Here is a 16,754-nt window from a genome sequence, read left to right as displayed (position 1 = left end):
CCCAGAGTCTGCAACACCACTAAGCAAGGGGCACCACCAAGCAAGCTGCACCAAGAAGACCAAGGAGCTCTCCAAACAGGTCAGGGACAAAGCTGTGGAGAAGTACAGATCAGGGTTGGGTTATAAAAAATATCAGAAACTTTGAACATCAAACAGAGCCCCATTAAATCCATTATAAAAAAATGGAAAGAATATGGCACCGCAACAAACCTGCCAAGAGAGGGCTGCCCACCAAAACTCACAGACCAGGCAAGGAGGGCATTAATCCGAGAGGCAACAAAGACACCAAAGATAACCCTGAAGGAGCTGCAAAGCTCCACAGCAGAGATTGGAGTATCTGTCCATAGGACCACTTTAAGAAGTACACTCCACAGAGCTAGGCTTTACGGAAGAGTGGCCAGAAAAAAAACAGGATTTGGAATTCGCCAAAAGGCATGTGGGAGACTCCCAAACATATGGAAGAAGGTACTCTGGTCAGATGAGACTAAAATTGAGCTTTTTGGCCATCAAGGAAAACAATATGTATGTTGCAAACCCAACACCTCTCATCACCCCGAGAATACCATCCCCACAGTGAAGCATGGTGGTGACAGCATCATGCTGTGGGGATGTTTTTGATTTTTTCAAATTCTTTAGGGAAATGTGTTTCAGTCTTCCAGAGATTTGATACTGGGATGGAGGTTCACCTCCCAGCAGTACAATGACCCTGAGCATACTGCTAAAGCAACACTCAAGTGGTTTAAGGGGAAACATTTAAATGTCTTGGAATGGTCTAGTCAAATCCCAGACCTCAATTCACTTGAGAAACTGTAGTATGGCTTAAAGATTGCTGTACACCAGCGGAACCCATCCAACTTGAAGGAGCTGGAGCTGTTTTGACTTGAAGAATGGGCAAAAATCCCAGTGGCTAGATGTGCCAAGCTTATAGAGACATACACCCAAGAGACTTGCAGCTGTAATTTCTGCAAAATGTGGCTCTCTGAGTTTTCATTTTTTTTTCCTGTTTTGCATCCTCAAAGTGATAGGCATGTTGTGTAAATTAAATGATACAATCAAATGATACAACACCCCCAAAAATCTATTTTAATTCCAGGTAAGACAACAAAATAGGAAAAATGCCAAGGGGGTGAATACTTTCGCAAGCCACTGTATATCATAGAGCAGTGGTATTCAAACTTTTCAGAGGGGACCCCATTTTCTCAAAAATAATTTCTGGGCACCCCATTATTGTTGCAAGAATTTATTGTGACCCCAACCCACCACATATTTAATGACACTACCTTACAATCTGTAAAATGTAATTTACATCAACAAATAACCTTAAATTCATTACATTTTCATCTCTTACCAAAATGAAAAGAAAACAATAAATAGATTTTCAGATTGTCATTCTCAAAGAAACGTGTATATTGTCCCATCTGTACTCTTATTTTTTTGTCCCCCCAAAAATACAATCTACACTACTGTTCAAAAGTTTGGTGTCACTTAGAAATGTCCTTGTTTTTGAAAGAAAATAAAATGTTTTGTCCATTAAAATAACATAAAATTGATCAGAAATACAGTGTAGACATTGTTAATGTTGTAAATGACTATTGTTGCTGGAAAGTTGATTTTTAATGGAATATCTACATAGGTGTACAGAGGCCCATTATCAGCAACCATCACTCCTGTGCTCCAATGCCACGTTGTGTTAGCTAATCCAAGTTTATAATTTTAAAAGGCTAATTGATCATTAGAAAACCCTTTTGCAATTATGTTAGCACAGCTGAAAACTGTGTTCTGATTAAAGAAGCAATGCACCTGGCCTTCTTTAGATTAGTTGAGTATCTGGAGCATCAGCATTTGTGGGTTCAATTACAGGCTCAAAATGGTCATAAAATAGTACCCGCAAAACACCGGTCTCAACGTCAACAGTGAAGAGGTAACTCCGGGATGCTATCTCTGTCCAGTGTCTGTGTTCTTTTGCCCATCTTAATCTTTTATTTTTATTGGCTAGTCTGAGATATGGCGTTTTCTTTGCAACTCTGCCTAGGAGGCCAGTATCCCGGAGTCGCCTCTTCACTGTTGACGTTGAGACTGGTGTTTTGCGGGTACTATTTAATGAAGCTGCCAGTTGAAGACTTGTGAGGCGTCTGTTAGAGCCATGACTAAACCAGATTCAAAAAACAGATAAAAGAACACCTTACGGCCCGGCCATGAAGAGACACACAGACATTTTTATGAAATTTGTATTGTATTTTGCATTGTATTTTGTATTGTATTATGTATGTGATACGTGGTTGGGGTACAACTGTGATATGTGGTTGTCTCGCCTGACTATCTTAAGATGAATACACTAGCTGTACGTCGCTCTGGATGGGAGCTTCTGCTGAATGGCTAAATTGTCATGTAGATGTAGTGCTGTGTATATGTATGTATATTATGTATTTCATTTGTTATGTTGTTTCCTGTTTGGACCAAAGGAAGAGTAGCCCTGCCTCGGCAGCAGCTAACCTAACAAATATTAAGTACTACAGTTTTTTTCGATTGCTAAACGACAGTGGACACAACTGGAGTCACATGTGCAAAACTCTAACTACAGTCTGCACAGCAGCAGTTCATGGGGACCAAACTCTAGTTCGTTTTTCATTGCTTGAACACAGTTTTCAAAACTCTACACACTTATCCAATGACTTTAACCACAACCTGCACAACACTGTGGATTTACAGCACTTTGTTCAAATGCTAACACACTGCTGTCAAAACTGTGAACCACACATTCAAAACGGAATAGATTTCAGCCTTGTGCCTTTCAAACACTGCTGATTGCAATTTCAGCTGAAAGGCTAAGCAGGTGTCTTGTTTTAGACTTGTTAGTGAACACACACACATATTACAGTATATATAGGTAGAGCTCAGAAAGACTCATTTTGGAAATGGAACAAGGAAGATGGGTTCGTGGAGGGAGAAGGGTGGCAGGGAGAGGGCGGATGAGTGGAGGAAGACAAAGAAGACAAAGAGCTGTAACAGTGCCTTGCAAAAGTATTCGGCCCCCTTGAACTTTGCGACCTTTTGCCACATTTCAGGCTTCAAACATAAATATATAAAACTGTATTTTTTTGTGAAGAATCAACAACAAGTGGGACACAATCATGAAGTGGAACGACATTTATTGGATATTTCAAACTTTTTTAACAAATCAAAAACTGAAAAATTGGGCGTGCAAAGTTATTCAGCCCCTTTGCTTTCAGTGCAGCAAACTCTCTCCAGAAGTTCAGTGAGGATCTCTGAATGATCCAATGTTGACCTAAATGATAATGATGATAAATACAATCCACCTGTGTGTAATCAAGTCTCCGTATAAATGCACCTGCACTGTGATAGTCTCAGAGGTCCGTCAAAAGCGCAGAGAGCATCATGAAGAACAAGGAACACACCAGGCAGGTCCGAGATACTGTTGTGAAGAAGTTTAAAGCTGGATTTGGATACAAAAATATTTCCCAAGCTTTAAACATCCCAAGGAGCACTGTGCAAGCGATAATATTGAAATGGAAGGAGTATCAGACCACTGCAAATCTACCAAGACCTGGCCGTCCCTCTAAACTTTCAGCTCATACAAGGAGAAGACTGATCAGAGATGCAGCCAAGAGGCCCATGATCACTCTGGATGAACTGCAGAGATCTACAGCTGAGGTGGGAGACTCTGTCCATAGGACAACAATCAGTCGTATATTGCACAAATCTGGCCTTTATGGAAGAGTGGCAAGAAGAAAGCCATTTCTTAAAGATATCCATAAAAAGTGTTGTTTAAAGTTTGCCACAATCCACCTGGGAGACACACCAAACATGTGGAAGAAGGTACTCTGGTCAGATGAAAACAAAATTGAACTTTTTGGCAACAATGCAAAACGTTATGTTTGGCGTAAAAGCAACACAGCTCATCACCCTGAACACACCATGCCCACTGTCAAACATGGTGGTGGCAGCATCATGGTTTGGGCCTGCTTTTCTTCAGCAGGGACAGGGAAGATGGTTAAAATTGATGGGAAGATGGATGGAGCCAAATACAGGACCATTCTGGAAGAAAACCTGATGGAGTCTGCAAAAGACCTGAGACTGGGACGGAGATTTGTCTTCCAACAAGACAATGATCCAAAACATAAAGCAAAATCTACAATGGAATGGTTCAAAAATAAACATATCCAGGTGTTAGAATGGCCAAGTCAAAGTCCAGACCTGAATCCAATCGAGAATCTGTGAAAAGAACTGAAAACTGCTGTTCACAAATGCTCTCCATCCAACCTCACTGAGCTCGAGCTGTTTTGCAAGGAGGAATGGGAAAAAATGTCAGTCTCTCGATGTGCAAAACTGATAGAGACATACCCCAAGCGACTTACAGCTGTAATCGCAGCAAAAGGTGGCGCTACAAAGTATTAACGTAAGGGGGCTGAATAATTTTGCACGCCCAATTTTTCAGTTTTTGATTTGTTAAAAAAGTTTGAAATATCCAATAAATGTCGTTCCACTTCATGATTGTGTCCCACTTGTTGTTGATTCTTCACAAAAAAATACAGTTTTATATCTTTATGTTTGAAGCCTGAAATGTGGCTAAAGGTCGCAAAGTTCAAGGGGGCCGAATACTTTCGCAAGGCACTGTATTTCAGATGAAATAAGGGCTACACTTATAGACCATGTCGTGAACCATGGTCTCTCATTGAGAGAGGCAGGGTTGAGGGTGCAACCCAATCTGCAAAGATCCACAGTGGCATCTGTAATGCGAATTTTCCATCATGCAAACAGGTGAGAGTTACATCCTTACAGTAAATGAAAACATTACAGGAATCTATTTTGTATTGCAATTATAGAATATTTACACAGTATATATTACAGTAAGTTTGACTGTAAAATATATTTTTACAACAGGACCCAAAGGCTGCCCCCAACAGGGGGAAGAGGAAAAATATTTTCAGATGCGCAGGAAAATGCTATTGTTGACATGGTTGTTGTCAACAATGCAATAAAACTGTGGGAGATTCAAGATAGAGTGCTGGCTGATAATGATATATTTGAAAATGTTAATTCTGTCAGCACAACAACTATTGCTCGAGTCCTAAAGAAACACCAAGTTACAATGAAACAGTTATACACTGTACCGTTCGAGAGAAACAGTGAACAGGTAAAAGAGCAAAGATACCAATATGTCCAGGTAAGACGTCTGAGGTTACATACACAGCTATACAAAATATTTACAGTAAAAAAAAACACTAGCATTTCTACAGTAAAACTGTGCACTTACTTTTTTTCAGAGAGTAATGGAGGTGGAAGCACTGGAAAGACCACATTCATTTGTATTTATCGATGAAGCTGGATTTAACCTTGCCAAAACACGGCGCAGAGGAAGGAATGTTATAGGTCAAAGGGCCACTGTGGAGGTTCCAGGCCAAAGGGGGGGAAATATCACCATGTGTGCTGCAATGGCCAATGATGGTTTGCTTCTCAACACACCACTCATTGGCCCATACAACACAGAAAGGCTTATAGCTTTCCTAGAACAGCTCTATGCTCAGCTAGTGCCAGCAGAACAGGGGGAGCCAGTAAGAAACCCCCAAGTTTTTGTCATAGTTTGCGATAACGTTGCTTTTCACCACTCTGCAGCTGTCACAGATTGGTTTGCAGCACATCACAGATTTATGGTTTTGTACCTGCCTGCATATTCACCCTTCCTGAACCCAATAGAGGAGTTTTTCTCTGCCTGGAGGTGGAAAGTGTTTGGTCACCACCCACATGACCAAATGTCTCTTTTGGAAGCCATGCGTGCCGGATGTGAGGACACGAGTCCAGAGGACTGCCAGGGATGGATAAGGCACTCCAGAAGGTTCTTCCCCAGGTGCATGGCAAGAGAAAACATTAGATGTGATGTTGAAGAAAACCTGTGGCCTGATGCTAGAGAGAGGCAGGATTAGCCCCTCAATTATTTGTTCGAATTACAGTATGTACTTTTAGTTTCTACCTTTTTTTTCTCATTACTGTAATTCCGTAAATTACTACAGACTATTGAAGTAAACTGCTAATTTTCATTTACCTTAAAGAATTGTTATGTTCTAAAAAAATATATAAATCATGTGAAAGAATGTCACTCTTTTCTTTGAAGAAAATATTACTTTGTATGAAGTCACTGAAATTGTTCAAACTGTAAAGATGAAAAGTTTGTATTTTCTGTATTGGTGTTTGATGGTGTGTGAAGTGTTCTTTGACTGCCTGGCGACATGCTGCATATAGAAAAGACAGTGACATTATCGTCTTCACACCAAGCAGATGGCTTTTCAACCACGACTCCTCACTGCGGATGCCAAGCCATGGATCAGTAAAGATGTCAAGGACGTTGGGTAGGATTTTCTTTGCATGGTAAGAGTGCAATTAGACAATAACTGGCAAACACACCACTGTGCCTTTGTTCAATTTGTGCCATTCAATGCATAGCACAGCAGTCCTCTGAAGTAAACAGAGCATTTCTATAGATTAGCTACTGTAACCGAGTCGAGCTAACATGCTCTCTTCCATGCAATGATTATTAGAGGGGAAATGGATTACTGCTATGTAATTATACTATACTGGAACAAGAGAATAGTGGGTGACGTAGTCACGACTCGGCACGATCTCAGTTGAGTTGTGTAATACTGTACCAGTTCACTCAACGGGCCCTTGTCCTTTTTTCCAATTAAGAAAGACTTTGCTTTGCCATAGGGTTTGTTCCAATGAGATGGCAATAATGTGTTATTGGTGTTTGAGTGAAGACACATACCTTTACTGGAACACCACCATACAACTAGACCTTCCTCTCAGCCGTTGGCCCACACTGTGACAACAAGGCCTTAAGTGTTGGAAAAACGCTCACTAGTCAAAATGTGTGTTAGCAATTTATCTCAGCTAGCGCCTAGGACTTTGAGCCATGTCTTTTCCCCAGGAGATTGGTAGCTAGTGGGCTTCCCCTCGATTGTCCCTTAAACAGTTACTGTGGTGATCAGGAGAGACTGTTGCCCAGCCTGTTAAACTGCTGGTTCCTGTTCGGCTATTGTGAGTGTTATCTTAACCATGGGGGACCAAAGCACTCCACTGACTGTGACTACACTCCACAGCCAGACAAAGAGGATGAGCAGTGGAGAGAGGAAGATAGATAGAAGCTGACATCCAATGTATTAATACTCAACACTATTAGAGATGAGCTTCTGGCGGAAGTGAGGCATCGTAGCTTAAGGCATAGATACCGTTCAGCATTATCTTTCCAGCGGTGTAAGCTATACTGAAGTCACTGAATGTTCATTGTAACACTTCATGTGTCATACATCATTTGTGAAATTAGCATTGTTTCTTTCTAACTAAATCAGTGCATGGATAGTGCTTGCATGCTTGCTTTTGCTGTGAAAATGGATACTCGTACAGTACAATTACTGTACAGTATGTCAGCAGTTTAAATACTTCAAATTCATTAAGTGCTTATCGTAATAATATAATATATGCCATGTCATGTGTGAATAAATGTAATGTATGGGTGGACCTGGGAATTGAACCCACTACTCTAGGTTACAACCAACTGAGCTACAAAGGACCACCCCACATAAACACCAAATCCTCAATAAAAAAAGGACATGCCACTATCTTGTCTCCATGACATTGAACTTGGCATGGTGCTCCTTCTGAATAGACAAACCAAAACACCTTGCCATTTCTACAATCTGTGTGGCCCACTAGCACTGCAGTTTCCAGGTTAGACACACTTGCCACTTGGCAGTGTGTGTGTGTGTGTGTGTGTGTGTGTGTGTGTGTGTGTGTGTGTGTGTGTGTGTGTGTGTGTGTGTGTGTGTGTGTGTGTGTGTGTGTGTGTGTGTGTGTATGTGCGTGCGTGTGTATTATTACCCGCACGAGCATCTAACAGTCGAATATTAGAGCCAGGAGAGTTCTCACTCTCCGTAAGTACCTCTTATTGATAGAGAGGCTGACACAGTACTCATCCTGTCTGATACTGATGATGACACACAGCACGGGTGACACATGATAGACCCACACACAGCGGTGCACAGAGCCTCCCCCATCTCTCCATCTCTCTTTGTGTAGTCTCTCTCTCTCCCTCCCTCTCTCCCTCCCTCCCTCTTATCTACATCCTAGCCCTCTCTCTCTCCCCAGCGCTCTCCCCATATCTCTCTATCTCTCAGTGTGTGGCTCATTCATGTGGTGTTGTAGCAGGTGTTCACCAGTGGTGTCCTCACAGTGCACCACCAAGGACATTGCCCTCATTTACAGTTGACATCCTGGCATTGTCTGATGATAACTCATAACCAATTGCTTTACATTTTCAGTATGCAAACTTGGTACGGTTCTTATCAAACTTTAATCCAATAGAGGAGCAGGTTGACAATAACAATATATATAGTACATGTGTACATGCATGTGAACTGATGTATTAGGGTTTATTTGTATGTGTGTCACGCTTCTTTCACAACATACAGTACTGATGATAGTATCAACCCATTCCAGTTTCAGGTCAGTAGAAACTGACTGTAGAATAGGGTATAATTTCTCTCCCACTGACCTGGAGCCTGTTGCTGGACCATCTCTGAGAGGTCCTGGAGGTGTATGAAGAGGACAAGGCCTCCGGCCCCGAACAGCAGCAGGAACCAGAAGGAGCAGGGCAGCTTGACGGCCGTGGCCCTCATCCGTCTTCTCCCACGCAGGGCGTCCACTATCCTACACTCCACCCACAGCATCCTGCTATCCTGCCTCAGCTCAGACTGCTGCCTGGGGAGAGAGAACAGGGACAGTCAGCCCAGATAGGACAGGATATAAGATATTGCAGCACAATATAGGACATAGCATGACATGACATAGGATTAAATAGGTTATAATGACGTTAATATAGGTAGGCTAATCATGGATCTTCAACAGCTTGTGTTCACCTTACTGAGTGACAACTATAGAAACACATTCTCTTTGACCTGCCAAATGCTTACCATCCAAGATTAATAAACATAATGTATGTGAATGACCAGAGATGTTACATTTTATAAGCAGGAACTACTTCAAATACATACTGTGCAGTATTAATGATAAACATAGGCTCTTTGAAGTCTGTTTGCAAATTACATCAAACAACATACGTCCTAAATGTGTTAAACTGTGGACAACTTGACATTAAATCTAGAAGCCATGTTTTTTATGAATCAGTGAGCCAGAATGAGGGTCCCTGCTCAGGCTTAATGAATGGTGGCCGGTGCACGAGAGAAAAAGGAAAAAACCAAGGAGGCGGGATGCAAAAATATACTTTATGTAATCAAAAAAGGTGAAAGTGCAAAGTGCTAAATATAAAAAGGAGCATCCGTTTCAGTTGCTATGCCTTCATCAGTGCTGTACAAACAAATGAAGTGGAGACACGCACTTAAGAAGACGCACCTGTCACCTTAGAGAGCCAGTTTGGCTGAGTCAGGTTGGAGACCTGAGCCAACTCCCCGTGCTTACCGTGGCGAGCGTCATACTGGTGAGGCACCGTGTTATGCGGTGGAGCGCGTTCACAGCCCGGTGCACTACATCCCAGTTCCCCGCAGCTGCCGGGCTAGGGTGAGCAACCAGCCAGCTCTAAGCTCTAAGCTCGAGACCTCCAGTGCGCCTCCACAGCCCAGTGTATCCAGTGGCTCTGCCAAGGACAAAGCCTCCTGTATGTCTCTCCAGTCTGGTGAGTCCTGTGCCTGCTGCCAGAACTAAGCCTCCTGTATGTCTCCCCAGCCTGGTGAGTCCTGTGCCTGCTGCCAGAACTAAGCCTCCTGTATGTCTCCCCAGCCTGGTGAGCGCTGTGGCAGCTCCACGGACCAGACTGCCCAAACGTCTCCTCACTCCATTGCTGACCCATGGCACGAAGCCTCCAGTGATGATCCATGGCAAGAAGCCTCCAGTGATGATCCATGGCAAGAAGCCTCCAATGATGATCCATGGCACGAAGCCTCCAGTGATGATCCATGGCAAGAAGCCTCCAGTGATGATCCATGGCAAGAAGCCTCCAGTGATGATCCATGGCAAGAAGCCTCCAGTGATCATCCATGGCACGAAGCCTCCAGTGATGATCCATGGCATGAAGCCTCCAGTGATGATCCATGGCACGAAGCCTCCAGTGATGATCCATGGCACGAAGCCTCCAGTGATGATCCATGGCACGAAGCCTCCAGTGATGATCCATGGCAAGAAGCCTCCAGTGATGATCCATGGCAAGAAGCCTCCAGTGATGATCCATGGCACGAAGCCTCCAGTGATGATCCATGGCACAAAGCCTCCAGTGATGATCCATGGCACGAAGCCTCCAGTGATGATCCATGGCAAGAAGCCTCCAGTGATGATCCATGGAAAGAAGCCTCCAGTGATGATCCATGGCACGAAGCCTCCAGTGATGATCCATGGCAAGAAGCCTCCAGTGATGATCCATGGAAAGAAGCCTCCAGTGATGATCCATGGCAAGAAGCCTCCAGTGATGATCCATGGCACGAAGCCTCCAGTGAGGAGTCATGGCACAAAGCCTCCAGCGACGGCCTCCGGTCCGGAGTCTCTAGCGAAGGTCCCCAGTCCGGAGTCTCCAGCGACGGTCCCCAGTCCAGAGCCTGCAGCGACGTTCTCCAGTCCGGAGCCTCCAGCAACGGCTTCCAGTCCGGAGCCTACAGTGACGGCCTCCAGTCCGGAGTCCCCAGTCCGGGTCCCGCAGCGAGGGTGCCCAGTCCGGGGCCTGCAGCGAGGGTGCCCAGTCCGGGGCCCGCAGCAAGGGTGCCCAGTCCGGGGCCCGTAGCGAGGGTGCCCAGTCCGGGGCCCACAGCGAGGGTGCCCAGTCCGGGGCCCGCAGCGATGGTGCCCAGTCCGAGGCCCGCAACGAGGGTGCCCAGTCCGGGGTCCGCAGCGAGGGTTCCCAGTCCGGGGCCCGCAGAGAGGGTCCTCAGTCCAGGGTTGGCGGCGAGGGTCCCCACACCAGAGGCGCTACCAAAGTGGGGTGAGCCAGAGGTGGAGCGGGGTCTACGTCCCGCACCAGAGCCGCCACCGCGGATAGATGCCCACCCAGACCCTCTCCTATAGGTTCAGGTTTTGCGGCCAGAGTCCGCACCTTTTGGGGTGTGATGTGGGGTGGGCATTCCATGTTTTGTGTTCTGTTTCTTTATTTCTATGTTTTGGCCGGGTATGGTTCTCAATCAGGGACAGTGGTCTATCGTTGTCTCTGATTGGGAATCATACTTAGGTAGCCCTTTTTCCCTCCTTCAGCGTGGGTAGTTAACTTTGTTTGTGGCACTAAAGCCCCGGAAGCTTCACGGTTGTTCCTTTTGTTTCTTGTTTTGTTGGCGTCATTCCAAAATAAAAAGGAAAGTGTACGCTTACCACGCTACACCTTGGTCCACTTCTTATGACGGCCGTGACAGCACCTGTGCGTAACAGGTGTAACAGGTAACAAGTTAACTAGATACTGGTGAATAGTGGGTCATCAACGGCGTTTATAAATATACAGAATGAGACTAGAAGAATATAAATAATGAACACATATAATTGAAAATAAGAAACAATTCATCAGCCCGTATGAGTTATGAACTGATGTCATAACCTGATGTCATGACCAATAGCAGTCAATCAGATATCAAACAACTTTGGCTGGCCTTCAGTCATGGATAAATCAGCCAGTACAATCAGCCAGGAACATATCTAATTCTTATATGCATCTATTGTTTTGCTGGAAACACACGTCCTCTGATCAACTGGATCAAACGCTGAGAAGTGTATGTATCCATCTGCTGAATTCATTAAGCAAACACACAAGGATGTTTGCAAAATGTATTCTGATAATAATGTTTCATTTTTTCTACCATATTCCCAATTCCCATTTATGGGATATAGCTATTAGTATTTAGTATGCACTGTGGTCTTTTAAAGTATGATTACAGGAAAAACACAAAAACTGCATGTGGACTGAACGTAGCACATCTTGCAATGACAAACTTGTATTCTGTTCTGTATAACTTACTGCATATCTAACTTCCCTTGGCAATACTGAAACAGGTGGCCCAGAAACGATTTATGGTCCAAATTAAATTATTGGCACCATAACAAAGGGACAAAGAAAGATTCAGTTGGTGGCCCTATTCCATTCACTATTCAATTACTACCTGAGCCCAGGGTTTGACCGGGGTAAAATGGGAGGCAAAATCATATTCACCGCAGAGCTAATTGTCCTTATTTATGGCAGCTGGCTGATCTGTGGTCAGGAGTAATCCGTTCTGCTGCTGTGATGGAGATTACCCATCAGTAAATGAGATTAGCCACCAAACTGACTGTTATTCTGTTATGTAGAAAAGACCAGTGCTCAGATGGTATTTATTTTCTTTCAAATAATCTGAGCAACTGACTGAGGCTGCCTGGGGCACCAGGCGGGAAATATTTGCACTTTTGGGATTATTATGTTGTTTCCATTGTGCTCAGCAAATTCAATCAAGCACAGCTAATGCATAGGTCTGTTTCTGCACTCCTTTGTTCCGGTTGTCCAATTGGCTACAGTATGATAGTGGCAATGTCTCGCTCTCTTTCTGTTCATGTTGCTGACATACGTAACATCCCACAATTCCCCCATCTAACATACAGTCAGCCCCACACCTCAGCCGGCAGCGGCCCCCAGCCACCTCACACATTCCCCTGCCCCCTGTGACGGTGACCTGGCTGCCAGTGGCTGGCTCTGCAGGGGACACGTACACCCAGACACACTCAGACAAAGGGCTGATGACGGCTCAGACGCAAACAGACATGCTCAAACACCCTCACACATAACACCCAAACACCTTTAGAGTAGCTATTCTCTCTATGGTGCATAACAGCAAATGCTACAGATGAAGTCACAGTTAGGCTATTAACATACAGACAGCCCCTGCAGTAGTGCTCCCATGTTCAGGTGTGAAAAGACGGAATATTAGATAGCACGGTTGAGAGTGCCAATGTCCTAGCTACACTGCTATATGAAGCTTTGGACTTAGTGAATGCTTTTTAAACATCCTTAATTCAATAAATGCAAAGCCATAGTGTGAGTGTCCAATCACTGGACTATTGTCAATGCTGTTACATAGAATTACAAATTCAGACCAGAGAGCTTCATATTCGGCCCATTTGACTTCCTGACCTTAACCTGCAGAACATCTACAGTGTGCTACAAGCAACATGCAAAAATGACACACACACAATATCTCGTTAAGACAATGGTAAAAAAAAAAAATCTTAATCTGGGTTTACATATCGATATTGTGCAAAATGCAGAATTATATTTAATGAGCACATTCGAGTAATATTCCAGCTAAAGCAGCCTGAAACCCAGCAGACCAGCTACTGGGAGCTCATTAAAGAGTACCACAGCATGAGGCTAGAGAGGGAAAAGGAGTTGCACCTGGTATTGTGAAAGTCTCCAATGAAAGACATTCATATAATTATTATAGGGATGCAGTGGAGAATAGCGAAGAGGAAATGGAGGGAAGTTTGTTGAGGAAACAGTTTCTCAGTACAGTATGGGTGTGTCCCAAATGGCATTCTATCCCCTATATAGTGCACTACTTTTAACCCTAGCCTTGTGGTCCCTGGTCAAAAGCAGGGTTTTTTCTGCATACAAACATTTTGGGCGGGTCGCCCTAGTGTTTTTTCAGACCGCTTATGTCCAAACAATATTATTATTATTATTATTATTAGAATTGAAAATCGGGATAATTAAATGTTTTCAGTGTAAACTTCAAAGGACTTAAAAGGACTGTAGAAAAGATAATGGACCTATATTGTTTTAAATAAGAACTAACAATCACCAAAATAAAAGCTAGACAGTCAGGGAGAATCAATCAAAAAATCTACTAATTATGCATTCAGGAGTAGTTTTGTCTTGGCATGGGGCCCCCATTGATGTTGTTATGATGTTGAATCACTCAGATAGCATCAGCCATGGCAAGATGTGTAGAATTGCAGGAAATTAGCTTAATAACTACATTTTGTCACTGAGTGTCACGGCATTCAGAGGTGGAAGAAGGATCGGACCAAAACGCACCAAAAGTGTCCATATTGATTTATTCAAAAACACAACTGACCACTGGAACAAAATAATAAACGTGAAATATACAAAACCGAAGCAGTATCGTGTGGCCCAAACACTCACACGGAAACAAACACCCACAAACCAAAAGTGAAACCCAGGCTACCTAAGTATGATTCTCAATCAGAGACAACTAACGACACCTGCCTCTGATTGAGAACCATACTAGGCCGAACAGAAAAACCAACATAGAAAAACAAACATAGACTGCACAACCCAACTCACGCCCTGACCATACTAAAACAAAGAATAAAATAACAGAACTATGGTCAGAACGTGACACTGAGACCTACAGGAGGGCCTCTAAAATGTTGTGTCGGCGACCGCACCATTGACCACCCCCATGGCCACGCCCCGACCACGCCCCTACCACCTAAGCCCCATTTTGATCCAGAAAAAAATCTAAAAGTCGTGAACTATAAAGGGAATAGGATACCATTGGGATGCCAAACCTCCCAGGTAATAGCATAAACTCAGCACACAACGGTCTCTTTGTGTGTTGAGAACTTCTTATGACTCATTCTCAGCTACGGTACATAAACATCTCATTTTCATACAACTGAGGCATAAAAGGTAGGCATATACTTTTGTCATTTGAACCCCAAGCGCTACTGTATGGATTTCCATTTGTGAGAAGAATTAAATGAAAGAAGGAAAGCAAAGCTGGGTGTCTGGTTTGTTTGTACAAGGGTAAGATATATTTCATGTTGTGATATGTGTTGCATAATGTTGCCATAGAGACAGGATAATGTCTTTACTGGTGGTGCAAATCTTAATGCTCACCATCATAAAGTCTTTTCACATCTCCTTTTTTTGTTTCACGACAGTACATACACTACCGTTCAAAAATGTGCGGTCACTTAGAAATGTCCTTGTTCTTGAAAGAAAAGTTTAAAAAAATGGTCTATTAAAATAACATCAAATTGATCAGAAATACAGTATTGTCACGTTCTGACCTTTATTTCCTTTGTTTTGTCTTTATTTAGTATGGTCAGGGCGTGAGTTGGGGTGTGTTTTTTCTATTTTGGGGTTTTGAGTTCAGCCTAGTATGGTTCTCAATCAGGCAGGTGTCGTTAGTTGTCTCTGATTGAGAATCATACTTAGGTAGCCTGGGTTTCACTTTTGAGTTGTGGGTGTTTGTTTTCCGTGTGTGTGTTTGTTGCCACACGGTAGTGGTTCGGTTTCACGTTTATTGTTTTGTAGTGTTCAGTTTATGTCTTTAAATAAATGTTATGGACACTTACCACGCTGCGCATTGGTCCTCCGATCCTTCTCGCTACTCCTCCTCAGAAGAGGAGGAGGAAGGCCGTTACAAGTATAGGCATGGTTAATGTTGTAAATGACTATTGTAGAGTCAGTTTGTGCTTTTCTGTGAAGGGAGTAGTACACAGCGTTGTACGAGATCTTCAGTTTCTTGGCAATTTCCTGAATGGAATAGTCTTCATTTCTCAGAACAAGAATAGACTGACGAGTTCCAGTAGAAAGCTTTGAGCCTGTAATTGAATCCTCAAACGCTGATGCTCCAGATACTCAACTAGTCTAAAGAAAGACAAATGTATTGCTTCTTTAATCAGGACAACAGTTTTCAGCTGTGCTAACATAATTGCAAAAGGGTTTTCTAATGATCAATTAGCCTTTTAAAATGAACTTGGATCAGCTAACACAACGTGGCATTGGAACACAGGAGTGATGGTTGCTGATAATGGGCCTCTGTACGCGTATATAGAAAATATAAAAAATCAGCCATTTCCAGCTTCAATAGTCATTTACAACATTAACAATGTCTACACTGTATTTCTGATCAATTTGATGTTATTTTAATGGACAAAAAAAAGAAGCTTTTCTTTCAAAAACAAGGGCATTTGTAAGTGACCCCAAACTTTTGAACAGTAGTGTAGATTGTATACCTGTTGATGTGTTGAGCGTGGTGTCACTGAGGGAGGTGGTTACCAAGTAATGGTGCAGTGTTGGTCCTTAAAACTATAATAGCCATCTGTTTTTTAGCAAACAGTTGTATTTCAGTCATGATAATTGTTCATGTGTAGAATCTACACTGTAGATGAGTTAAAGAGACAAGTATTAAATTGCATCATACCATACGACAACGAATTGACAATGAGTTAATTTGACATTCAAACTTCAACTGTCCCTGAAACTGTTGTTCCTGGTCTTCCTGGGCCCAATGTATACTCCCACAAAGTCTGTTTGCCTGCATGGGTAAACACACATACTGATCAATAGAGATGAGTCTGTACTGACCTCCCATCCCTCCCCTTTAATCAATGCTTAATTAATGTTTTACAGACAAGGCAGGAACCATTTTAAATCCTTGAAAAATAAAGTTAGTTAAACCTAAACCAGGAAGTTGAATGGAGATCCAAGGGCAACATGGAAGTGTCTCAAATGTTGTTTAAGTATTAGGCTCTGACAAAGTCTTTACGTATTGTCCCTGGACTTTCTGTTCACTCAATATACTAATTCAAATACAAACGGTTAGGTTCATAGAGAGAGAGAACGTAAGAGAGAGAGAAAGAGAGAGAGAGAGAGAAAGAAAGAAAGAAATAAAGAAAGAAAGAAAGAAAGAAAGAAAGAAAGAAAGGGAGGGAGGGAGAGGTGTAACTCTATCACCTACCTGAAACCTAATGCAGAG

The 16,754-nt window shown here is 43.0% G+C and overlaps 1 protein-coding gene across 1 annotated transcript in view; it reads right to left on the bottom strand.

Moving 5' to 3' along the window:
- The window catches only part of LOC139384841 (carbohydrate sulfotransferase 8-like), a 205,811-nt gene that overhangs the window by 159,746 nt on the left and 29,311 nt on the right, over positions 1–16,754 (bottom strand). The window contains exon 2 of the mRNA XM_071129737.1: positions 8,567–8,772. Coding sequence (XP_070985838.1) covers positions 8,567–8,741 — 175 coding nt within the window. The 5' untranslated portion in view covers positions 8,742–8,772. The remainder of the gene's footprint in view (positions 1–8,566; positions 8,773–16,754) is intronic.

The sequence above is a fragment of the Oncorhynchus clarkii genome, chromosome 26 (assembly GCF_045791955.1).
Source record: "Oncorhynchus clarkii lewisi isolate Uvic-CL-2024 chromosome 26, UVic_Ocla_1.0, whole genome shotgun sequence".
In the NCBI taxonomy this organism is placed as follows: Eukaryota; Metazoa; Chordata; class Actinopteri; order Salmoniformes; family Salmonidae; genus Oncorhynchus; species Oncorhynchus clarkii.
Note: the sequence above shows the minus strand (reverse complement) of the source record. Positions and strands in the feature narration are given on the sequence as shown.